This window comes from Lampetra planeri, chromosome 33 (assembly GCF_965212315.1).
Source record: "Lampetra planeri chromosome 33, kcLamPlan1.2.h2, whole genome shotgun sequence".
Taxonomy (NCBI): domain Eukaryota; kingdom Metazoa; phylum Chordata; class Hyperoartia; order Petromyzontiformes; family Petromyzontidae; genus Lampetra; species Lampetra planeri.
The window spans coordinates 8,982,640-9,009,845 of NC_136139.1; the positions used below are offsets into that span (position 1 = coordinate 8,982,640).

A 27,206-nucleotide genomic window follows, 5' to 3' on the forward strand; every position below is an offset into this window, starting at 1 on the left:
AACGTAACGTAAACATTGCAAGACCAGAGAAACTAAGGAGTGGAAGAGGTTTTGTGCAACCCAATTGTCAGCTGCCATGCGACAACTGACGGGAAGACAGACATTCGAAGGCTTCAGTTTATATTTGGAAGCTTGCGACTGCCGACCGATGCAAACGTGTCAACGTTTTGCAGTGTTCCTCTAGCACATCCGACTTTTTGGTCAAAACGTGTTCACGCCTCCCATCAACAAGTGGGGGCAAATCACGAAAGAAACAAGGCTTCGGCCATTTCTTCAAGATGCGACTGTGAGGGAGGGAGGGCGAAACTTAACAAGACGAGGCAGATTCCGAAAGGGTACTTATTTTATTACTGAATACCGTACACGGGGCAGATGGCAGAACAGCCAGTATATTCCAAAGGGCATGCGATTAACACTCCGCTCAATCCTGGGGTAGCGGCCCAAGCCCGCTACCGTGCTTGAAGCGCCACTTGCCTCCCGGGATAGCGCTGGAATGCATTTACCATTACACAAAAAAATTCAAACGAAACGGAAGAAAAGTGTATATACAGATGAGCAAAATTCAAATGGGTAAACCAAGCGTTTGAACAAAAAAAAGTTAGAGGAGGTATCGCGTTACACTTCAAAATATAGTAAAAGCAGGGAAATTACAACTTGCACAAAAAAAGGACAATTTCAGCTCAGGCCACTGGACTTGGCAGCATATGCATTGATAATACACACGCGCCAAGAGCCCAAGTCGCATTTGGATACAAAATGTAAAACCTTTAAAACAATTAGGTCCGTGTGGCATTTTGCGCCACGTTGGGGTAGTGGCTCGACCGTGTTCAATTCTGCCAAATACTTTGTTGGAAAGCGAATGCCGCAAAAGCAGTCTACCAAATGTTAACCAGCAGCAGGCTGGAAAACCACTGATCACTCGGTGCAGAAGTTCAAAGCACTGCACAACTACACATGAACATCAAAATCAATTTATTGTATACCGTAAATATATATAAAAAAAATTAATTGCAAAGTTTCCGCTCATTTCTATTATATCCAAAGAAACCCTTTCAATGCACTGCAAAAACCCAGATGGTTAAAGTGTTTGCACAAGGTTGGGCGTACATTTCGCAAATTGCGTTTTCTCCCATGCAAAAACTGAACATGTACAATTACTACAAGGCTAGACACAGAAAGAAGAGACGGGGCCGCACACGGGGCAATTCGGTGAGTTTTACAGATCGACTAGGGATTGCAGGTGTGCTGGTCTCACGCGGTTTCTGCACCATAGCAGCCGCACGCATAACTTACAGAACTGTACACAAGGTCCGTATTCGTTGGGGCCGATGGCTTGGACGACACGGGGTTGTTGTGGAGGTGGCTTAGGTGAACGAATGTGGAAACGCTCGTTTCTTAACCGGGAGGGATCAAGATCCGGTGGATTTGACACAACGGAAGGAAACATTGCCGCAGCCTCTCCCCCAACGAATACACCCACCGGTTGGAAGAGACTCAAAAGCAACATGGTAAACGGTAAATGTGTATTTTTCACACACAGGTCAACGTCTACCAAAGCGGTAATACCTGAATATGAAAAAATTACGTTATCAACGGTTAAATAATATTCAATCTGAGAGAAAGAGAGTAGACTTCTAATTGGTACTCGTGTGATTTTGGAACCATCAACAAACACGGGCGATGGAAACTATAAAGCAGTAGACAGGGGTGATGCTTCATTTACTAAATAAGAATCGGGTGCAAACAAAATAGAAATCTGTCTGTTCCTGAACTCGAGTAAAATTTCTTACCCACCACTTTGTTCTATTTAATTCTCCTCCCTTCTGTGCCCTGCACGTGCCATTGCTTGCCATGGCGCACTCTTCCACAGGAGCCTTGCTCATACAAAGCGGTGTAAATGCTGCAGCAGGTCACAAGCGTTAAGGCTCCACTTTGCACGCACGGCTGGTGCTTTTAAGATGCCGCACACCTGAAACGTAGCGGTCGCGAACGCAACCGCGCTTGTACACAAACTACGCCAGTTAAACAGGGAGGCAGCGGAGTTGCAGCAACACAAACATGACCGTGGTGAAAAACGGCCGAAATGGGAAACATTACTTCTGCATGAGTTTGACACCAATGGGGAACTGCATTCATAACCTAAATTGTTACAAACACGTTGTTACAAATGCCTGACGAGAAGAACACCACCTTTGGCTGAACCCCACTTCAAATGTTGGAACTCCAAACGTCCATTTGCCATTTCAAGTAAAACAAATCCACCTTCATTACACTGACCAACTTTCTAACCTGGAGACAATGAGTCAACCTGCCATTTGCTCGACACCTACGCCCCTCCCAAACCCCCCCCCCCCCCACTACTCCATCAATGCCCATCCCTGCCCCTTTTAACTCTTATAATTGTGCTCAGCCTAAATGTACACCAGCTAATGTACACGAATTTAACGGTGACAAACGAAGATCATAACTTATCAAATGCGTGATAAAAAAATAAAGTAGAACTGCCGCCCCCAATAAGTGGCAGCGGCTTCACTGGAGAGAAGGCAGAAAACAGGGCTGGTTATCCACTGTTCGAACCTTACAAATTACTGCCAAGGCATTCCACACAACTTTCTATTTAAAGGGTTCCAAAAAAGTTTTTTTAAAGTTTTTTTTTCATGTACTGTCATTTTTTTTCCTTTTTATTTTTTTTACATTTAAAAAGTATTTACTCAAGAAGATTCCGCCATTGCAAAAGCACTACCCGACTTTATGTTAATGACCACACGCATTTTTAAATGACAAATAAAAATAATAACAGCAATAGTATTAATAACAATATATTAAAAATAAATCATAAGACCGGAGACAGACGAGGGCTCAATGGTGATTTTTTTTAATAAGCCCTAGTTGCATTCTCCCGTGCAGCCCGTGGAGCTGCTGAACGAGGGCAACCGTGACAAGAGGGTGCGCTTCTTCTGCCGCCCCCCCCCCCCCCTCAGCCGCAGAGACATCACTGCTGCCCCCCCTCAGTCTTCGATGACGATGGGCTCCGTGTTCACGGGCAGCACTGCACGCTGGGTGGACGAGCTGGGACGAGTGGCGATGCGCTGGTAGGGACGCCGCGCCGAGCGTTTCATCTCCAGCGCCACCAGCAGCTTGCGCACTTTCCTGCGAAGGAGATAGACAACGGATGTAGCGATTCGGATTCACCTGCTTCACGATGCGATAATTACGCGAGAAAAAGCTGGTCGCGTACAGGTCTGTTCTTGCAGTCGTGAACAGCCCTTAAGTCAGTTCGGTAATGTAGTGAGCCCCCCCCCCACACTATGGGTCGTGAGAGAAACCTGATCATCCTCAACACGCGCCGAGTCGGTGCAGGGTGGCGAGGGCACGAGTTACACCTTAAACCCTCAAGGTTTTGCCCACCTTTAATACTGCCCTATATTGGTAGCTCCTCAAAAAACATAGTTTCATTATTGTCTGTCGTCAGAATAAGCCTTCAACTCAGCTCAGTACAACAAAAAACACTCAAGGGTGCTGTGACTGCGTGGCAGACTGATGTGCATATAAAGGTTCTTATATTGTCAACCATGTACAAGTGAGTTGTTACAATTTAGGGTCATGATTTGAATCTGGGTATGTACCAAATATTACAATATTTAATTACATGTCAAATTCGATGAACCTCGAATGTTTTCACAATTTGATTATTTTAATTCTCTCCTGTGTGTAAATTGTGAAGTGATCAGACAAAAAAAACTGTGGTTAAATTGAAATAAACTATATGAATTGAAAATAAATTTCCACACTCACAAACGGATGAAAAATATAAGCATAGCGCACAAAGCCAAAGTTAAACAGTACAATTTTCATGCAAAAACATGGAATAAAACAATGCTGTCCTTCTCAGTCAATTTACAAGTATGAACATCGATAAAATAAAGTTTCACTTATCTCTACGACACATAACTTCATTGAATCCCAGTTTAAAATGTTTTGTTGTGAAAGCAAAAACTCCCCTAATTGGCTAGACAGGTTCCCATTGTCTTTATGGCAACAATACATCGAACGTAGCTAATTTAATTCTTTCATGCATGGCAGTGTGGAGATTTTTCATTAAAAAAAACTGGATTCATCTTTGCTTAGGCATATAAGTAAATTACCTGAGTTATTTCCCTTATATTTGACCTTAAAAAATGCCTGATTCTGTTTTTCTATTAATAGGCCGAAGCAGTGCCTTTTCTTACCTATATCCCCTGCTGGACTCCCTGGGCCAGGCTACCCAGGCGAGAGAGGAGAACGGGGGTCAGACTTACCAGGCTTTACTTTCTTATACAAATGGGCCAAGATTGAGTATAATGGATCAGTAACAATCAACCGTGTTGCAAAATGAAAGCAACTGAATGTTTTCACGTGAAATGCTGCGCAACATTTGAACAATGCAATAAAACTACACGCGGAAAAGTTGCACCATCTGACGTCACAGAATAAATGTTAATCGTTACATCCTGAGCAATCAGGGTAAAATGGCATTGGAGGTGCAATGGAGGACATTTGGGTCCAATTAGACACCAGTAAACCACTGAGTTCACCAAAAACGTAACCCTTACATTCATGAAAAATCCCGAACATCAGCAACACCAAAGGGCCTGCGCCATGTGAGCCTTGCACACACCTTGTATCTGCTGTGGCCATGAAAAAGACGTCGTCTGGTGCATTGATGCAGTTGAGTCTCCGCCGCTTGGCCATCGGAGGAGTGGCCCCCTTGGCCACGAAACGTGCGCTCCCCGCAAACGGCTTCCCGTTCACCAGGTAGCAGCGGTTCGCAGACACCTGTCGAGATAAATATCCCACATATAATCATACACCATAGTTTTGGGGCAAGTGCTGTTAGCGAGTACCTATAAAAGCCATCACGGCACGTGAGGGGGGGGTCGGTGACCAGCATCACACCTGGTCGCCTTCGTCTCCCTAGTGGCGATGTTTACACACCACACCGGGTCTCATTTGAGGCCGAGTCGACCTAGGAGAGTCCCAGGACCGGTTCAGATAATCGTCTCTGGTATTGGCCATGAGCGGAAATCAAACTTGGGTCGCCGGGTTCGTAGTGCACTAACCAATGCACGACGATGGAAAGCAATTAGTGAGCAAATATAACACATGAGGGGGTGGTGAAGTGATTGCCATGTCTGGCCATCTGCCTCCCCAGTGCTGATGTTTAAATACACTCCACCAAGTACTTCTTTAATTAGGGGGCTAAACCCTAAATATCACCGCATCAACTTTCTACACACATACATTCACCACAATATAATGTAAACAAATATTTATATAGTGTCTAAATCCAACGACATCTCAAAAAGCTGTACCTGTGCAGGAACTGTAGGTGTATTTGGTTCATAAACAGTCATAAGCGGAATAAAAAATAGGTCTCAAGTCTGGACTTGAACAAGGGCAGGGAGTCGGACAGCACGGGTGGCTGGGGGAAGGGATTTTTTAAACTATTTCCCATAAGATAATCAGTATCAACTTCCCATTAAGCTAAACGGAGTCATTTACATTACAATTATGAGCATTATAAAAATAAAATATTCCAAACAGACACTACAGTGTTTGCATCCAAAGCAAAATTACTCACCGTTGGTTTCACTTGAGTGTGATTCTTCGCAACTGTTAAAAGACAAACAACATTACTTATAAGTTAACAAACCATGCACGTATGCTATAAATATATAAACCGAATTGTAAATGTTGTGTGTTTACTCCCCAACACACCACGTGACAAACCGTACTAATTGGCTGTGTCGGGTGGTGGCGGGTTTAACGACACATTTATATTCACACGATCTAACCCCCCAAAAAAAACCTCTATTATGGAAACCTAGTTTTGTCGATTTGGACTATAAGAATTCGGAGCACACAAGATGACAAACAATAGGATGCTGTTGGAAACACACTACGAAGAATACCTGCACGAGAAAGATGCTGGACTCGGGGTGTAACATGGAGAGGGAAAACGTGTACCGAAGGGGGTGAGGGGAGCCTTTGTATGCACATTGCAAACCATCTTAGCATAGCCCAAATGCCAACAGCAATCACGACAAGCCAGTGGAAACACTGACACATAAAAGTGTTTGTTACGTGAAGCTGTCCATAAATGACGTGCAAATAATACAAATATATAACCATGACTTGCTCCAACAAATAAAGAGGGAACTTCCAGCCATACTATTGCCCATAATGTTAGACTTACCACGACAAGGCATCAGCATTCTCTTCTTTGTGTTGCCTGGCAAGGAGAAGCATCACAACAGTCATTAGAACTTGCTCATTGGAGAGACAAAGCCATTAACTTTTTTATACAGAGTAATAGTTTTAAAGTTTTACACAAGACTGACTAATGCACATGTACACAGAATGGATGTATTGATTTAGATCCATAAAGGAGGGCATTATCTGAATTGTAAATATCACTATATTCCAAACCTACATATTTGTGTTCCACTTTGCATGCTGTCTGTTTTTGGATTACACACAATTATGGATGTGCTAACAGTGACGACTAAAAATCGAAGGACATCCAACATTTTAAAAGAGGATGAGAGAAGGATGACGTGTCGATGTTAGTAAAATTAATGGAGAGAGATTGATGAAAAAAATAAGCTGTTCACAGACCACCCATTCGCAACTTCCGAATAGCAGGTTCCATGACAGTGGCAGTGGGTTTCGGCTCTAAGCAGTTCCACAAATTTGTCAAAATCGTACAAACCAATTTTGAAATTAAACAGCCTGCAGAAAATATGTATACATAATTGCAAACATCTTAGCTGCACTAATCGGGTACAAGAGGAGAATAGTATTAAACTGGCAACACTTCTCATTTTAAAAACTCAGAGTACAGAATTAAGAATGAATGCATAGTCCATAGCATGATCAAAATGTAACGAATTTCCCTGCATATAACCAGCGGGGTATACCACTTTTACAAACAAAACAAGACCCTGCAGGGTATATGGAGGTGCGGGTTATTCCAAAAATATTTTACACGTGTGACACGTCATAACGCGTTTAATTTTTTCATGGTAGGACTATCCACTATGCAACACTTACCTTTGACGAAAGCACTGCTGAATAAACCACTCACACTAAAATTGCACATGTTATCACGTTTTAAATTATTCGAATTGTTTGTACAATGAAACGACAATGTTTGAAGTTGGCGCACTTTGATTACCGTAATACTTTCCGTGGCTGTAGGGGGGTGCGAAAGTTTCAGCTGAGGCTATGGATTGCACAATGGGAAGGGCCTTAACAAGCGTCTACCAAATGCGGAATCATAATTGCTGAGTCCCTTAGGCCGCTGCTATTGGCTGAGCACTATACAGTCACGACCATGAGCTTTGTTTCAAACTTCCAATGGCTTTGTTGCCAGGAGGCAATGGCGTTACCGTAGTGCCGCTATTGTCTGCGCAGTGCACAATCTACCAGTGCTAAAACTATACAGGGGTAACTATCGATCCAGTAGCTGTAATATGATGAGGTCGAATGCTGGTAAGCCTAATAGCACGCTTACTTACTTATCTACCAGTTATGTGTTACTTATTTATTGTATATTTACTTGTTACTTATTTACTGTTTTAAGTTAACTCGTTTCCGGTTAGTTTGTTTTCTTTGTGCACGTTATGATTTTAATAGTGGAATGTATTACAAATGTAAACTTTGTATTAATATGATGGAATTAAGCTGCAGTAACGTCGTTAAAGATATGAATGCATACGGGGTATATGGAGGTGCGGGCTATCTGAAATTTGCTTTACACAAAACGCTATTTTTGCGGGGTATATGCGTCTGCGGGTTATATGCGTATGCGGGCTATATGCGGAAAAATACGGCACATGTGGCCTGTCAAAGGTATATGAAAGTCCTATTTGGCCCTCGGAAATGAAAATGTTCCTCACCCCTGTGCTAGACACAGGTCTCGCAATGTACCACAAACACCCAGCCAGCACGCTAGTAAGCGCTGCTTGGGAACTCACCGTCCGTACCGTTGTGTTGATCGTAGCTACGTTTGCCCAGGATGGTGGGCGAGCCGTGGTTGAGCACCGAGAGCACCTTGGTGGGGGTGATACTGCTCACAGTGCGTGGCGGTAGGGGCTGTGCCACACGTATGGGGCACGGGTGTGCCTCTGCATGGGGGTGGAAAGGATGGGGGGAAAGTGGCAAGGGGACACAGGGATGACAACTGTCAGCGATGATTTTTTACACGTAAATGTCAATATACTGCTGGATGAGGGCCACCCCAAACCATGGAGTTTGTGGGGTTTATTCACTCATGAATCTGCATGATCCACCAATTCTTACCCTCAAAGTGCCGAATCAAAAGCATGCAGCAACATCCTCGGTTGATTTGGTATACGTCAGGGGTCGGCAGACAAAATAACTCGAGCCCTTTTTTTTTTGGTAGATAACTCAATATTTCAAGAGCCGTAATAATGTAAGCTATTGAATAACGTCACTATGCAGTCCTTAAAGAGCTGCATGCGGCTCTGGAGCCACAGGCTTCCGACCCCTGGTCTATGCGGACATCTCAGTTGCAACATTTAACACCCAAGGATTTCAGAATAATTTCCATCAAAACCGATTTGGTGAATGCAGTGTGAAATGCTTTCATTTTTCTTTTACAAAAATGAGTGTAAATATGAATTTTTGCCGCAATCACAACATTTTTTGTTGAACTTTTTTTTCAAATGCATTGATAATAATTGTGGGAGTTACTTTGATAAAGACGTTTCCATTCAAATTAGAACAGATCCACATGAGTGTTGTAAGCCTCTCTCTGCCGTGCATTATACCGGAGGACCCGTGTATTTACTGCACGCCCTAAAAACCCTGCCAGCCACAATAGTTTGTCAAGACGCCAATGCTGGAATGTCACAACATGTTTACAGTAGTGACGGTGATGGCACAACGGTCATTCGGTCGGTAACGTGTACAGGCGTGGGTCGACGGTGGTGATGGTACGTTGTGTACATGTGCAATTCATGTATATACCCATGTACTTGACCACGCTCTCCAATGGCTTCCGCACCACAGGCTTGACCTTGAGAGGGGTTTTGGCTGCTTCAGGCAAACGTGCCGTGCCTGCACGACAACAAAACACAATGACAAAGATCCCTACGTGTAGCTTTACGGATGGTACACTTATTAAGGCAGCAACAGCTACAAGTACTCTGGCCAATTGCTTTTGTGTCCCCAATGCCAATTTTCACACACACTGCAGCGGATACCCATATAAGGTCGAGTTAACGTAGTGTAAGGTCCAAGGCAGGTTCAGACATCACTTGGCACAAATTATTGCCCATGGCTGGGAATCAAACTCGACCCACTGGGATCACAGGACAGTGCACCATAATTTATTATTCATACCATGTCTCCCATGCAATGTATTTTGAGCATTAGTAAAAGGGGTATTTGCAATTACAGCGTAAATACATTTAAAAACAACACAGTATAGACAATATACACAGCAATTGAGAATAAACATTTTTAATCTAACCACTGTATCAACAGTCCTGACAAACACAAAGGAAGACTGTCACTATTTCTACCAAAAACAAATGTTCCACTATACTCTTTGCCAAACTGTTGGGACAAGTGCCGTTAGTGAGCACCTCTTAAGGCTGACATGGCACGCAAGAGAGTGGTGTAGCACCGGCCCGGCCGCCTTTGTCTCCAGAGTGATGATGTTTACACACCGCACCAGGTACTTAAGGCTAGATCGACTTAGTCAAGGTCCAGAACTGGTTCAGAAATGCATCACAGATGTTGGCAATGAAGCGGGAATCAAACTCGGGTAGACGAGCTCATAGTGCAGCGTACTAACCATGACAGTACCACTCCCCTATGTTTTGTTTGACAACACACTCATACGCTGGCAATACCATCCACGTACACAGGTTTCATCACCACAAGTGGAAACTGACGAAAGACATTTATCACTGGTTGGGCGTTCATTCCGGATGACTGCAATAAGTTGCCTTACACTCTGTCTTGATGGTCGTTGCATTGATGGGCTGGAAAGGGCGACGCGCTGCCTGCCGCCCGCTGAAAATGTCACAACAGAGACGGCGGGCGATGCGCGTCAGCTTGGTCGTGTGCAGGTAGAAGGCCTGGCGTGTCTTGAGGGCCACGCGCGAACTGCCCTGGCTTCGCACCGACAGACCGTGTACTGCTTGACAGTGGCGGTACAGGTGGCCCTGTGTGCGGAACTCCTACACACAGAGGTGCAAGACAGAACATCCATGATGGTTAAGAACCAACAATGAGAGGCGTCGTCTTAGTGAATTTAATAAACGGTACAGGGTACTTTTTTATCAGGAAGGTCCCAAACAGGGTGGCATATGTAAATATCACTCAATGATATTTTGTAAATGTTAATTCACAAAGCTCATACTACCATTAAGACAATTTAAGATGCTTTTTTCCAAAAAGAGGTTTCTGTTCACCACTCAGAAATGTGTATAAATATAAAAAAAATCATCATCCAGACAAGCATAAACGCAATATAACAAATAAACAATTTACATACGTAAAAACATGTAAATATGGAAGTAAAATTTATTACATTTATAAGCATAATGGCAAGTTTTAATGGGATTGTTTCGTCTCTGGGTAGCTTCAAATTGTACAGAAATTAAGACAGTAGGTGGCTCTATTTATTTCTGACATGGACATCGGCTCCAGAGACCAAACAAGCCACAATAATGGCCAAATTCACATCCTGATTAAATGGCCAAAATGAATTGCCTTGCCATTTTCCCTCATTATTGGTGGTGGAGCCATTGGCACATTTTTGCCAAAAATCGGATGAAATGGAACATTTGCCAGACGTGAACTTCGGAATAAACATCCCATTATTTTAACAAGAGGCAATGTTCCAAATGTGCTGATGATACAGTACCTTCCCAGAGAGACTTCGAATCCCACTTCTCCATAATTGCTGTGAACCCTCCCCCGATAATAGAAAAGGATACCACTTCTCAGAAGTATGGATTGCTTCTCCCCTGTCTGAGGCCAGCTTTCCCAATTTATTTTTGTAAATTCAGCCACCAGTTCACCAAGGTTTGATTCTTCAAATGGAGTCTGCACATTGTATGTTGCAATGGCCAAATCGGGAAGGCATCCTGCTCTCAGTAAATTTTAAGAGCATCCTCTACGCCTACAGCTACCCTGCAATGGACGTGTTTGATGAAATTAGAGTTGCAAGTGACCGTGATTCAGGCTGCACTACCAGTCTGTAATGATGCCAGCTACGACTGTGTTTACAGGGCAACGTTCAACCTGGATAACAGTATATAGCAGGTAATTTTATTAAATATCACAGCATTTATATTATAATTATATGAAGATCTACAGCCGTTTTGTTTTTTCAATACTGGATGAGAGCTTCCTAACGCCATATTGGTTATGGGGTTTTTGACCGCTCTTCACTACACTGGTCAGTGCGGGCCAAAGAGAGCGAAAATAGACGCGAGAGCATAGATAGTACAGTATAACGGATTTAGCTAAACTGCCCTAATGCTTCTTGGTTCTTTCGGTAAAGTCACGTAGAAGGGAGAAAATAAAATAATACAAATAAAACATAATAAAATAATACAATTCTCCCTTCTACGTGACTTTACCGAAAGAACCAAAGAGATGAATCCCTGCAGTCACGAAAGCTTTAAATCGAAATTTGCCCTAATGCTGTTATATAAATACTAGCCTTTTGCCTGTCCAAGGACGGGTGTATTACAGTAAATCTGAAACTTGCAAGCGAAAAGCAGACCGCGACGTGATATTTATTGCATGAACGCGCGTGTGCAATTTGTAAGGGCGCGGTGACACAGATCTATTTCATTTTCAGGTTATAATCCCTTGTTCATCATGACGTCCTTTTTACTTTGATGTCTCAATAGCGTTACGGAGATCGCCTGACGTGAGGGTTCTGCCTTTGTCGTGAGGGTTGTAAGTTGACGCCGAGGAGGGGGGAGGAGGCGCTTCGGCCCTCCATGTGGAGTGACGTCAGCCGCTAATTATTATGAATGGGGGGTCCATTTGGAGGACGTCACCTGCTCATGATTATTAATGAGGGGGCTGTTCGATGTGGAGTGACGTCACTTGCGCGTGATTATGTGAGGGGGGTAGTGCTCCATATTGAGTGATGTTACCCGCTCATGATTATCAATGAGGAGGGGTGGGGAGGTGTCCATTTGGAGGACGTCACCTGCTCATGATTATTAATGAGGGGGGCTGTTCGATGTGGAGTGACGTCACTTGCGCGTGATTATGTGAGGGGGGTAGTGCTCCATATTGAGTGATGTCACCCGCTCATGATTATCAATGAGGGGTGGGGGGGTGTCCATTTGGAGGACGTCATCTGCTCATGAATATTAATTAGGGGGGCTGGTCGATGTGGAGTGATGTCACGAGCATTAAGGGCAGACATTCCTGGGTGATTATAGTAGGTATAACGATATGAGTAATATGCTTTTTTGCCATTTATTATGTTGTTATTATTATGCTACACGATAAAAATTGCCTCGAGAGATAATGCATGTGTATATTTACATTTCTTCGCACCGTACGTACCCAACCGCGCTAATTGGAACCTTGACTGATTGTTTATGATTGTGACTATAGAATATTTCAGAAAGGTCACTATTGAATATTCACTATTGCTTGACATTGTCATTATACTATTTTATTATTACAAATTAACTATAGTCACTTTTACAATAATGTATTATAATCGCAAAAATACAGTCTTGCCTTAATGTCATCACAATGAATGAAATAGTATCAATAATAAACAAAACAAGGGTAAACAATAATTTATCACAATAAACTACCAAATATTCAATTTCACGAATAAGTAATCATGTAGTTTCCAGACTGTTTTAGGTTTCAAGGGCACATGGGACAGAGTTGCCCAGATAATATGGAGGTTCTTGAACCACGACAAGTTGAAGATAATTCAAATATAATGCTCCAAAAACAAGCCTTGAAGCAGTAGACCAAATGTGAAGAAATGAACACATTTCTACGGGAGAGTAAAACACAACAACGTAATGGGTGAATAATGTAAAAAGTCGGTAAAAGGTGCAGAGAGTACAAAAGGTAAGTTGGGCATTGAATCGAGGAATGAGAGGGGTGAGCGTCTTGCTGCATTTACAGTGAGGTTTCTCTACCACCGACAACACACATACTGCGAACCCGATTCTGGACAAGACTATATCAATTCCCAATACACCTAGCTCTTGTAGACTATGGAAACGTATTTGCCAAAGAGGATATTGATGCAGTCATCCCACATCACAATCCAAGGCTTAAATAAAATAAAGTACATCCAAATTAAAACCATTTACAAAAACTGAACATCTACAGAGGTTGCATGAAAAAAGTAACAATATAAGTTCCCTGAACAAATGAGTATATCTGTTGGAGGAACACAACTGGAAGACAGCATAACCTAAGGCCCGTTATTGATGGCAGATTAGGGTTTAATAGAGGCAGACGAGAGTGGGTCGGAGTGCCTTTGGTAATCTAACCTTAAGAAATATTTGAATCAATGCTAATTAACTGCTATATCATATAGAAACATGGACATTCACACAGAAAATTAACAACTGAAGATTATGCAAAGCAGCGTAAAGATATGCATGCTTGGAATAACAAATGTATGTATGTTGAATTTCTTTGGAACCGCTAACTGTGCTAAGCGGAGGTGCGGGTTGGAGGTAGAAAATACACTTCAATCGTGCAAATTTGAAAAGATTGGCCAACATGTGAATAGTAAGTACCGTGAGATGGTGAGATTACACTGAGACACAGGAAGAGAAACACAACATAATTAGAGAGATTATATTGACTTTTGACTTAAAACTTTCGTGACTGCAGGTATACATATTCTTTGGTTCTTTCGGTAAAGTCACGTAGAAAAGGGGGGGGCAACACAAGCAGTCGCCCTGATGACAACCGCTCGTGTTGCGATCGAAACGTAGTGGTTTCCATTTTTGCTATTACTTCTATCTACGTGACTTTATCGAAAGAACCAAAGAATATCATATTTACTGTCAATAAAAGTGGGCTTTGACAGGACAGGTCGTTTGGACAAATAACGGCCAAGACTAACAACGGAGTGGCAGGCAAGAGAGAACGGACCTCCTACAGCTTCTGCATGCAACCATCAGACTATGAGAGCTAGCAAGGGACTTTTCTTACCACAGTTGCTGAGGACTGGCCCAAAATGCCAAGTGACCAGAAACAATATGCACAACACATATGGAACAGATAAGAGTTAATAAGTTTATTGAACTGAGAACTTGGGGAACTTATAAGAACTTGGAAAAATAGACGATTAGAAAGAATGCCAAGTGGAGCAGTGTGAGATAAAGAGAAGTGTTGTGAACTGCCGTAAGGTGCTAAAACAAAGTATGGATGACAGTCAGTCTCGTATAGGGGTTGGCAACATGTGGCTCCGGAGCTGCATACGGCTCTTTAAGGACTGCTTGGTGACATCATTTATTAAGGACCACCATCTCATATTCACTTGCATTGCAGTTCTTGAAATATACTATTTTCATTACCGAATTCGAAAAAAAGGCTCTTCTTATTTTGGTTGCTGACCCCTGGTCCAGTAGAGCGAATCTGCAATGCCTGCATTTAGCAGTGGACAAATCATGAAGATGATGATGAAGACAATACCTTTCCACAACCATTGACGGCACACTTGAGAGTGCCTTCGCTGGTCTGGATGGATAGGGGCAGGCCAGTGCTGGCACGGTTCGGGCCCGGGCGCTCCCCGTCGAGGCGCGTAGGGAGACGCAGCCCGCCGTACTTCTTCCAGTAGGTCCAACACGAGGAGCACAGGCGGCACTGCATGGCAGGCGGGCCCCACGAGTACCACTGCTGTGACTGCGATGCTGCACACACAGGCGCGCACGTCACAACCAGTGTCATCGGCACGTGTCACACAGGTCTGGAAGCGAAGTAGGACAAAAAGTATTTGTGCAGCAGCATGGGTGAAGTTAATGCATGCTCAGACGTAGTGGATGGTGACTCACCAAAGCAGCTCTCACAGGCTCTGCCGGTTCCTGAAGCCTGGCCGGGCCCTGCGGTGCCCGAGCCATTGGGCACCCCCTGCTTGGTGAAGATCTGGTTGGGGTTGGGTTTGTTGCTGCACAGAAAATGTTGAGGGCAAGATCGGAACAACAGATGTTCATTTGGCTTGTGAGAGGCCTTCACACGATGGCTGATAAAGAAAATGATGCTGCACACATTGTTCTACAAGCATTATCTTAAGAATGGCCAAATTATCTCAATAAAAATCTTAATAAAAGGGTCTCAAGAATGTGAGGCTTTCCTTCACTGAATGAGGTTAGATAATTTAGTACTAGAAAATGCTATTCAATGTAATGACACAAACTTGTTTATAATCATGTGAGCACTCACCGAGACTCAATGATCTTTTACAAATACAACCTAGGATAAATACACAATGCATATTTACTGAATTTCTAGTGCATACAAAAACGGCAGTCTAAAAATGTTTTTTTCACCAAAATATGAAAATGAAAAAGACAATGCAATTCAAGGGTGTTTCAACAGTCATATTATAACTATTGAGACATCAAAACACAAGCCTCAATCACTCAGGGAACCGAGTGATTCTGGCACGTATTTCAGCTCCTCTAAAAATGAATCCTTAAATCCTCCCAAGAAGGTGAAACACCTTGTACCTGAACCATTTGGATTATGCGATTGTGTGCGACAGCTACAATGGCAACACTCTAAGGCAGAAGAAGAAAAGGATTACTCACTAATTGGGGATGTACACCTGCTTCAATTTGCTCTCCGCTTCTGCAGCCTTCAGCCGCTTCTGTACAAAAGTAGACAGAAAATCAATTTCCTGTCAATCGGGACTGAACATTGGCATGCACAAAGAAACAAGGCAAAAAATATCAACGTGTTTTTTCATGGAAGCAACGGATTACCTGTTGCACGTATCGGTCTGTCGTTTTCCACATGTAGTAATATTCGATGATGCTGGTGAGCGACTTCCAAGGAAGCTGCACAAAACAGCAATGTTTGTTCATACAAATTACAGGCCAGGACTTTATCCTTTAAAAACAATGGTCTAAAGGAAAATACATCTCAAAGATTTCTGCAGATAAGCATGCAGGATGTGTCTGAGTTTGTCTGACAAGTTTTATTGTTCAACAATGAGAAAATACTTTAAAATCACAAACATGTGTGTTTTAGATTATGGGACATCATTGCATTGATACATATCACTCACTTGTTACTCTACTGACATCACTAAGTACCATAAAGGCAGAAAAGACAGCATTTAAATAGCTTATTTCTCAAGGTATATATCAAAAACCTAACAGCTATTTGTTTTTTGTGTACTCTCCTTTAAATTGGAAATTCAAGGAACCCTAGGAAAAGAATGCATGGCAATTAACATAGATCACATCGCTGCTTTTGCCAACATTAACAAAATAACATTTGGGATTTCCTTCCATCCTTCACGAACAAAACGGCTATTTATTTTTAATGAGCAGTTCTTCATTTCATGTTCCCAAACACAGTGGTGTCCTTGACTGCCAGAGCAGTGATTGATAAAATAAATGTTTTATACAAATATTTATTCAGTTCCATGTATTTCTTTGGGCTGATGGATAAGCAGGCAAGACAAGGGCCCCTGGACGTTTGCTAAATGAAATAGGTAAGGTCGGCTTTTGGGAAATAAAGCAACTACTCCCAAGGAGCACTGCTGCGGATAAAAATGTGGCTATTCTAAGCCTTTTCTAGGAGCCATGGGGGGGGGGGGGAAGAGAGGAGTTAGACACGACCGCTTACAAGCATTGCCACCAAAGCAGGGGGGGGGGGCTCACTTACAAAGTCGAGTCGAATGTCGGTGAAGTCCTTCCCATACTTCTCAAGTGCCTCCTCGAAGAGGTTGGCCTCAGCGGCTGACCACTCCTCCATCTCGTCGCGGCACAGGACTGGCCCGCCCTGTGGCACGAGAAGGCCGATGGCCTTCGCCACTTCATACGCGCTCCGGTGAAGCGTGTCCATCGCGTGGAACTATTTGGAGATGCATGGAAGAGCCATCGAGCATGAGTCACATTAAAAAAAATGCTGCCTTTCCCAGAAGTACCCACAAGAAGACGACAATATAAATATATGTTATTGTCATCATCCATTTCCTATTAACTGCTTCTACGTGGAATGCCACAATCCATCTCACTCCTGCACTCTAATTGATTTATTCGATTCACATGTATGGTGGTCCTCATCTCTGGCATGTTCTCTTGGCTACCATTCCATAACCTAGGCTCCCGCCTTCAGAATCATTATCTACTTCTTGGTCAAGAAACCTTGAATTGAAAATACATTCTAACTCATCTAAACTGCAAGCTAATACATGGCTACATGGTCACCAATTGTACTGCAATACAAATCTGTCCAACAACAATAATTATAATTAACTGACTTTAACATAAGCCAAGATCATGATGTCACCACGGCCAATGTCGATGTGGCCACACCTATCAACATCCTTTTCTCTTGATTTGAAGCTTTCGTGACTGCAAGGATTCACACTTGAGACAATAAATCTAGCTGTGACGGTCCCACCTGATGACGGAGACTTTAGTACATGATACGATGACATCTTGCGCTGGTGCCCATCTCCTCCACCCAGGTTAGGAACTGGACGTTTCATTACTTCTGACAGTATAACATTGGTTTACAGCAAAGGTGGGGAAAACTCTTCCTTCCTCAAGGCTAATAGAACTATCAATAACTGTTCCGGGGCCAGCCATTACCACACACCTCAAAGTCACATCCACCCCACAAGAGGCCCTATGCAGTAAGAAAAGGGACTATGCATGCTAAAATTAGAAACAGTCTTGCAGGTCAGAAATGTTCCTCTAATACCTTACTAGTATGGCTGAGATGCTTGCAGTTCTGACAAATGTTGTTTGCGGGACCGTTTACAAGGGGTACGCATGTGGCTGCGGACAGAATTAAATGAAGTTGCAGGTGAGTTATGGCTCATGAGCCGCAGGTTTTCCTCCTCAGCTTAACAGGATTCAGTGACAAAACACGGGCCAGAAGGGGGCGCTGGGGCCAGGCTCACCAGCGTGATGTCGCGGGAGGCGGCAGCGGCACTCATATGCAGGCTGGGCTGCCGGACGGAGCTTGTACAGTCCAGTGCACGGGCAAATGTACCCACCGAACTGTGGGACCATGCATACAAAAATCAGGCAGTGACACCCACGAACACAGCACACATGCACATAGACATATAACACTGAAGCAGCATGCCATCATGTGAACATTACGTGTTTTTATCATTAACCAACAATTACAACACATCCTTAAGATTCAATTGACATGCGTATAATACTCTGTGCACTTGTAAAATATATAAAACTTTAAATCTTATCCAGACATGGCAGGCTGCACTGCTTTGGAAGTATGGGTTGGTGTACATAAACATGTACAGTCGTTTTGTTAATCTACTGCTGGATAAGGGGCTCCCCATGCCATGCAGGTTGTGGGGTTATTTGACAACATTTCACCACGCTGGTTAGTACGGAATAGTGAAGGCAGGGAGCCTATACACAAGATGATAAATGGTTTTGCTATAATGCACTCAGCTTGCCACCATTTAGCAACAAGATCCTAAAACAACCTGTCATGCATAGTTGATCTGTGAGACTACCAAACACAAGTTGGTCATGACAACAATACAGCAAATGGCTTTGCAAGTCGTCTTTGTGGACATTTGGGGGGTTATCCCCTCGAATAGGTGCATTATGAATTTCATCCAGGAAGTGAAGTATCCTTCCACATCTAAAACCCTCAATAAAAATAAGGAATTGGTCAAACATGCCAATGCAGAAAACCACTGGGGCTTTCCTGCAAAAACAGCATTTATTCACTGAAGCTTTCCTGAATAAATCCTGCTACAAAAAAAAGAATTTAAATACCATATCAATACAACCATATCTTATTATTATTTTATTACATCTGGTTCATTTATGGAATACACCAACCGTATTTACGGCACAATCAAAACTGCCATTCTAACAAACAGGTGGAAAGATATTGTATACATGCAGAGCCAATAGCACTGGCTCCATTGTATAATTCTATAAATCTATCAAATGCATTCGACAAAATTAAGCGTAACACGCCTTTCACAGATGGCAACCTCCCCAGCACATGCCTCACTACACTGCCTGCAATAGCATTCATAGAGGCAGAGGTATCACCATGGTCAAGGAGATATCACCATGGTTCCAGTTACAGGTTTGTTTCACAAATAGTAATAATGTCTGGGCTGAAGCAGTGGTATAGTGGTTAATGGACTGCCACATGAACCAAGTGACCAAAGTTCCATGACTGACCAGCGTGGTTAAGTATGGTCAAACAACCCCATCACCAACATAGCATGGGGAGAATTTCACCCAGTAGTTTTACTGACAAAGGGCCAAATATTTACAACAATATTCACACAATTACCCAAAAAGAACAAACACAAAGCTCGAAAGAAAAGGAATGCACAGCCCTCCCTGTTCCATAGCTATTCTAAGGTTAGGTGATCACGAATGGCATACCGAGCGATCACCATAAACTGGTCAATCTGCCGGTCCGTAAGTGGGCTCTCGGGGTCCCAGATCTTTGTTTCCAGCTTCACCTGGTCCCTGTCATCTTCAAAGTCGGGGCCTTGATTATACATACACACACACAAACATACAAACATACCAGTCTCAGAACCAGTCGTACACCTAACAGGACTCAACTACCGGGATTCCACTAATTTGGTCTTTCACACATTGATTGTTCACAATGGCATTTTACAATTTTCACATTTCCTACCCCCCCCCCACCCACAAAATTAAAGATGCATAACCACCCATGGGTCAGGAGCAGCATTATTCTTATAATTGAGACATTTTATCAGAGCTGTTGCCAGTGCTGTGTGAAATAAATTTTTCGGCTGTTTAGGTGTGAAGCCTCATTACTTGGGTGTCCTGCAGCTTTCCAAGCAAAGCGCAGGGCATCCTAGTGTCACACCACTGCAGCCATACGACACAACTGCCACCACCACCATCACTATTTCACAACCACCATCGCAAAAAATTAACAACTGTTGGGAGGTTTTTCTTACTGAAATTTAAGAAAATGCAGAGATGATACAATGCCCCAATACAACATTCTAAGCATTCATCAATTAATGAACGCACACTTCAAATGTTGACATTTACAGTATTTGCTTTTGGTGTTTGTATTGAAATTTTCGCCAAAATTAACATGGAACAAATCTAATGGGGTTACTGTTAAAGTTAAATATTTATAAATACATGACAAACAACAGTGTTCCCACAGGAAGCAAGCAGCCATGCCCATCCAACCCTTAACCAGAAGTTACGCTACCATGTGATGTTGTTTCGGCCTGGAGAATATTGCCTGCTCAAACTGAGATTGACAAGCTGGAGAGAAGAGCAAGGTGATAGATAGATATGCCAGTAAAATTAAGGAAAAACGTTTTTTTTACATTTTAAACCGTGCCCAATGACATATAACAACTTGAAATAAGGGTAATAGAATCGTTGGTCTGGCTAAAATATTGTTTGAAAATGTACTCAACGTACCTTCTTTCAGCATGTCTGGCACATCTGCCTGGTACCTTGGTCCAACACGGATTTCCCCTTTGTCGGCTAGTAAGGTTTTCTGAGCTGGGTCGTATACCAGAGAGTAGTAGAAACAGTCCTGTTTATGAAATAAAAGAAGCGTGTTGCTTAGAGATGCAAGGCAGTCTTATAAACAGCATCATTGACTATTCCTTTTGATAACACCATACCGCGAGAAAGTAAACAAAGTGGAGAATATCATTTAAAATTTCAGCCACGTGCAACAATCTAGAAACAATACATTCGCTATGAAGCATCAAAGTCAACAAGTCTACAAATAAAACGAACAATATATATAATTTTACAATCTCAAGATACACGATTCTCTAACTCTAAGGCGTTCTCACCTCCCTCTCCAGGTACGATGACAGGGCTTCAGTTTCATTCAGCAATGTCACACTACACTTCCCCCTAAAAGCAGGAATGGGCATTACGTTAATTGCTTTGCACTGATTGGCTATTGCAGACAGCCTAATGGACGAAGGAAAAGTGGCTTCACATTGACAATGAACAACTTAAATAATCCTTATGATCAGCAACCAAGCAAAATATTACTAAGTAAATTATAGCGGCAACCAAAGACTATTGCCAGTGTTAAAAATGCAACATAAGGCGATTTGCCCGAAGTAAACAAGTCTATGGCAAAATCTCAGGTAACCATACAACAGCATGAGGTGTAAAAACATATCTTGCATACTTGATTTAGCTGGTTAAAATATGGGGAAAGTATCCGAAGTATGGGGGTTTTAGTCATTGTAACAATTTTCAGCCTTCTGGCTGTGAAATTAAAACCCACCAGCTCCTTCATTTTAGCTAAGGAACATATCATACACATAACATGTAAATATCTGCTCCAGCCGAACCAAAATTGTATCTGCATTGCAACAGCTGCCACAAATCCAATGTGAAACTGGCATAACGGACCCTGACAGAGTTCCACATGGCACTTGGGTGCTGAAATGAAGTGAGAGGTATTCACGCACCTGATGTGTGTGGCAGCGAGGCTCTCAAACTGTCGAGAAAGGAAGAGCTCACGATGTTTGAGCTGATGCCTCTGCTTCTCAGAAAGGTCATCCACACTCTCCATTTCTTCTTCCATCTCCTCTGTTTCATGCAACAAAGAACCACCTAACGTGCGTCAGGTCAGTTTTACGCATTAGAAACGCAAGCCACATCACGGCAGCATGTGACAGAAGTAGTTACACAGGTCCTGGTAGTTTTACCTATTTGTTTCTCTTACAACCTTTGTCAATCCACCGCTGGATGAAGGCCTTACCACACCATGTCAGCCGTGATGGTTGTTTGAAACCACTTCTCTACGTGGGTCGGTGTGCGATGGTGAAGTGGGGGGTCCCCAGGACAAATTCAGGTATCACTCGCCACCGATGTTAGCTGGAACTGGGATTTGAACCGAGGCTGCCAGTACGCTAACACAATTGCATCACCATCATCGCTCCATCCGCCATTATATGTTTACGTTCATAAGACACAAACAGGGGGGGTGAACTAATTGGAGCACTTTATCAAAAACTGTGCTGTTGTAAATATGATATTCCATGAAAAATTAGAGAATATACAAAAAAAAAAAAGGAAAAACCCCAGTACAACATTCCAATTTTAAAACGTATGATAAAATAAGTGAGTGTGGCATCCCTATTCCCAGGTCATTCTTGCAAATAAGCCTACCCTGGTCTATTGAATTATTACCTGGTTAAACAAATAAACTTGACTATTCATACACTGAATGATTTATAGGATGAAAATGCATTTATACTCTTCAAAATCTCTCTTGGTGAAAACAACCAGTTACAAAAACTTGAAAGCATCAATAACTATAAAGCCAACTAAATGTGATTTACCAAATACCACTCTGCAATTGCTCCTACAGTATTAATCACATACATTTCGATGATACACATATGCTCATATGAAGGATATTACCTACTATTTAAGCCAAAATGTAGAAAGGGGTTAACCTTTTTCTACATCCACAGCCATGGTCAGTAAAACTCTAAGGCAGAAACAATAGATGTTTGTATTAAATGTCCATTTGCTCATCCTCTTTCAGATGGGATATTAACTCTTTCTGTATTCACCCCCTCCACTACCACCCCGTCCCCCTGCCCCCACCCATTATTCCACGCAGGCGTCAAATGCGGAGTGACCCAAGCCACACGACTCGGCACGTCTCACTTGCCGTGACCTGTCTGCACAGGTTACAGCCCCTGCCAGCCCAACCAGGAAACCCCTTACATGCTGCGCTTCAAAAACATCTGCCTAATGACTCCAGCAAAGCTTAACCCCTTCCCAGCCCCAGTCTTTGCCTGCAGGCACAAACGTCATCTACAAGGCCCAATGCTGCACATTTTTCTACATAAAATGACACAATAGAGATCAAGATTATACTTTCCAAGCATTCGGTCACTGACGCAACATCCATCTTCTTTAAAAGTGCTGTTAGAATTAAACAAAATAACCACTACTTTTGGAGCACATTCCTTTGACAGTAAATAACCGCAAGGCCTGATGGAACAATGCACTGTATGCTGTAAACCACAGCTGCATCTTTTTACACCACTAATAATGTAATGAACCTTAACTGATCTAAAAAAAAATCACATCAGCAGGGTTCCAATGCTTTCCTGTTCTCAACGTTATTTTTAATGATGATCTGAGTAAATGGAGAGCTACACAACAACGCCACATCTCCATACACGAGTTTGGTTAGGGCATGGAGACACTTCTTTTTGTTCCTGAATACAACTCTTCACAAGGCCCATGACACATCTTTGTCCACTGGAAATGAAAAGTATGCAATGTGGTACTGGTTTTGCAAAATGGTGAGGCTCTACACACGTGCAAATTTCAGTAAGTGCTCAAAAAGGAGGTCACATTGAGAATCCTAGGCTCTTTCAAGATGAAGGGCAATCATCATCGTTAGCCTGAATCAATCCACTGCTCGACGAAGATCTCCCAAGGCAATGCCATCTCTCACGATTCTGCTATGCAGTATTCCACCTCGCGCCTGCACACGAATCTGTTTTACTCACGCCATCTCTTCGGTCGACATTCTCTCCGACACTTCCCATTCTTTGGCTGCCGCTTCATTACGATGGGTGTCTTTATTTAATGGAATAATTTGCACCACAGTTGTGTCTACTACTCACAACGAGGCAAATGCCAATATAAAACTGAAACCAGATCAATGTGCCAGATTGCTTCAGTCTAAAGCTAAGGCAACAAAGCGATGTGAGCCATCGTGTTTACGGAATACAAAATCTGCTGGTTCAATTTCAGTGATGGATAATTAAGAGGATATATTTTTTTTCTGAGAGTCCCATTAAGAATGATATTGCCACCTTGCCTCAATGTTGCGTTGAAGGCTCTCTGCAGCACTTACTGGCATGTTTATCAGCGAGCGTGATCAACGTGCTGGAGATGTCCCTTCTCCTGTAGAAACACACGACTTTGGCCTCCACGTTGCCACTCGGCGTCTGTGACCAGCGACAAACACATTCAGAATTAGTACAAGTCTCAACTGCCTGGTGTTAATGTGGTGAAACCGCACAAGTACATAATGACCACTAAAATTATACATAACAATCAGTAAGTTTGTTTAAAAACACTGAAAGAAAAACATTGCATTTGGGGACTTTTTTTTAAAATACTATCAATGACTTGTTGGGTTCCGGAATGGACAACACTACTCTATTATACCATGGGGCATTTCAAAGTGAGCAGTGGGTCAGTGAAGTTCACCTTATTGAGTTCTTCAATCCTTCTGATCAGATAGGGGTTGCTTGAAGAGTTCTCAAAGAAGACATAGTCTGCAACGAAAGCAACAGATGTGGTTACAATAAAGGAACTGGGACCAGCGAAGACCCACAACGCAGCCTTCAGGGGACGAGACACAGCAGTAACCCTATGCTGCTCTCAAGAGTGAGGCAGGCAACCTCAGGCTGGTGCAGTGGTCATCCACGTACATGTACGGCCCTTTTGTAATCCACTGCTGGAAGAGAACATCTCCACGTCGTGCGGGATCGTGGTAACTTTTTGACCATACTTCACCACCGTGGGTGGTCATTCCCCACCCGATAACGACCGTGCACATGTGTACGTTAATGTATAACAAGTATTGGTGTACATAGATAGGAGCCAAAACGTTTGGTCAAATTACGAGTGAAATTCAAGCGTGGGGGCAACAAACCCCAACGCAGAGGGAGGCGACTACAATGGCACAGGATTTAATGTGGTCTTTCACTGCCCCCTACACGTGTACATACGTGAAATACTGTTTACGGTGTGTATATAACTTCCAAATATATGTACAATGTACATAAATTATAAATTAAAACGTTGAGGCCAAGTGAACCCTGAACCAGGTAAGGACCCAAGGTCCAGGCATCAGTAATGGTGGTGGTTCAGAGCCCCACAAATGGACACGTGCGACTAATCAGTTACATGTAGGTCCTTTCGGCAATCCACTGCTGGACAAGGGACCTCCCCCTGCTGCGCAGTGGTAGTTGGGTTATACTGACCATCCTTTATTTACAAAGCTCGTCAGTGCGGATTGGTGAACGTGACTATATATTAGGACACAAATAACATTTATTGGATACGAAGCAGTAATAATGATAAACGTATCTTGGCCAAAGTGGACGACACATGGCCGAGTAGATGAAAGTTACTCTCGTCCCCCTGTGTGAAATGGATACTGCCGTACAACTCTAAAAACTATACACACGAATAGTACAACCAATGATACAATTAAAGTCAAATAACGTCAATAAAAATCACAATTGCATTGCGGATAAGTGAACAGTGAACCAGGACCAAGTGCAGAGGGGAAGTGACCCCTTCGCTCTCAGGGCTGAGTATCAAGTTGTTTTACTGCCCCACGAATGTACCTGTGGCCACATTGTCGTACGCGAAAAGGGACGAGTTAAAAAAAACACACACGAGTTAAATTATAAACTAAAAGTACCGTGGACCAAGCGGACCCTTACGCACACCGAAGGAAGCGACCGGTGTTGTGGTCGCTCACAACTAAGTGTGAGCGAATGCACTCAAAACTACCACACGTGCAACCACCATGAGTATAGGAGAGAAGAAAACACCACGTAAAACCGCGATTATAACAACAATAAATTAACAGCAAGTGTCGCGAACCAAATGAACCCTGACGCAGGGCCGAAACGAAGCGACCATCACCAAGTCCCCGGTGTGGGTACATCCACAGAGACCCAAACAAGTGGACGAGCGACTACACTACAGACCCCTAAGCCAGTACACACAAACAAGACGGGCTTGACCACTAAATGAGTTGTGTTAACAACAATAATAATGATTTAATAACAAAGTGTGTCGCGACCAAGTGAACCCTGACGCAGGGCCGAAACGAAGTCCCCGGTGTGAGGTCGTGCACAGAGACCCAAACAAGTGGACGAGCGCCTTTACTACAAACCCCTAAGCCAATACACACAAACAGGACGGGCTTGACCACTAAATGAGTTGTGTGAACAACAATAATAATGATATAACAACAAAGTGTGTCGCGACCAAGTGAACCCTGACGCAGGGCCGAGCCCTCGGCTATCCTGGATGTGTCACCATCGCCATTTTTAATCCCGGACCGTGTTTCTACATCGGCGACCACCACCACCACCCCCCTCGCTCTCTCTCCTCCTTCTCCTCCTTCTTCCTTTACTATCTCTCTCTCTCGCTCTCACGCACTCCATTCGGTCCACACTCAGGGCCGACATCGGCTGCAGAAGCGACCGACGCCGACGACGAGACATTTAAGGGAGTGATGTGGTTTGGTTGTATTCACGACGGCGTGTGCCGTGCTGGGGGTGCTTTGTTAAGTTGTGGGGGGCCCAAGGGGGTGCCCCCCACTACCCCCCACACACAACACAACAACGCGTGAGTGTCTGGAAAGCGAGTGGGATAGGGGAACAGGGGACCCGGCGAGAGGACGGCAAATCGCGAGAGGCCGCCGCGATCCGAGACGACTTTCGTCGGCGGCGGCCACGACTCTCCTCAATCGCGCACGAACGAGACTTGCAGTAGTTCAAAGACAACAATAACAATCTTAATCGCGTAGAACCCCTCGCGAAAGGGGACCCGTGCCGTCGTCGTCGCGAAGGGACTCTCTCCCACCCCCCCCTCCTCAGGGGTTAAATCCACTCACTCACCTCCAACCCGGTACATGTTCGCCGCCATCCTCGCGACGTGAGGGGAAAAAAAAAACCCGGACCGACTCCGCTTTTTTTTATTTCTTCTCCTTCTTATTCCTTTTCGTCTTCCGTCACTTTAATGAGGTAAATTTCGTCGCCTACTGTTGTTTTTGTTGTTGTTATTGTTGTTATTGTTATTATTGTTGTTTATCGCCGACAAAATTGGCGGGAAAGGGGTTCGGCCGCGCGCGCGCGCGTCGTCTTCACCAGCGCCGGGGCAGCGCTCGGCGAGAGC

At 43.4% G+C, this 27,206-nt stretch overlaps 1 protein-coding gene across 3 annotated transcripts; it reads right to left on the bottom strand.

Annotated features, from left to right (window-relative positions):
• Positions 1 to 325: 325 nt before the first annotated feature.
• LOC144729759 (metastasis-associated protein MTA1-like) lies at positions 326 to 27,206 on the bottom strand. 3 transcript variants are annotated; one of them, XM_078610227.1, is made up of 20 exons: positions 26,930 to 27,206; positions 24,495 to 24,562; positions 24,136 to 24,229; positions 21,719 to 21,863; positions 21,083 to 21,146; positions 20,697 to 20,814; positions 19,659 to 19,767; positions 18,173 to 18,272; positions 16,927 to 17,115; positions 16,017 to 16,091; positions 15,843 to 15,901; positions 15,087 to 15,199; positions 14,728 to 14,945; positions 10,025 to 10,253; positions 9,034 to 9,123; positions 8,028 to 8,168; positions 6,236 to 6,271; positions 5,621 to 5,652; positions 4,658 to 4,815; positions 326 to 3,150 (listed from the first exon to the last, which is right to left on the bottom strand). In XM_078610227.1, the coding sequence occupies exons 1-20, from the start codon at positions 26,955 to 26,957 to the stop codon at positions 3,009 to 3,011; spliced, it is 2,208 nt and encodes a 735-aa protein (XP_078466353.1). In that variant the 5' UTR covers positions 26,958 to 27,206; the 3' UTR covers positions 326 to 3,008. The 3 variants fall into 3 exon arrangements, with proteins under 3 accessions (XP_078466353.1, XP_078466354.1, XP_078466352.1); XM_078610228.1 differs by having other exon boundaries at positions 2,860 to 3,150; positions 8,019 to 8,168; positions 21,719 to 21,839; XM_078610226.1 differs by having other exon boundaries at positions 2,860 to 3,150; positions 8,019 to 8,168.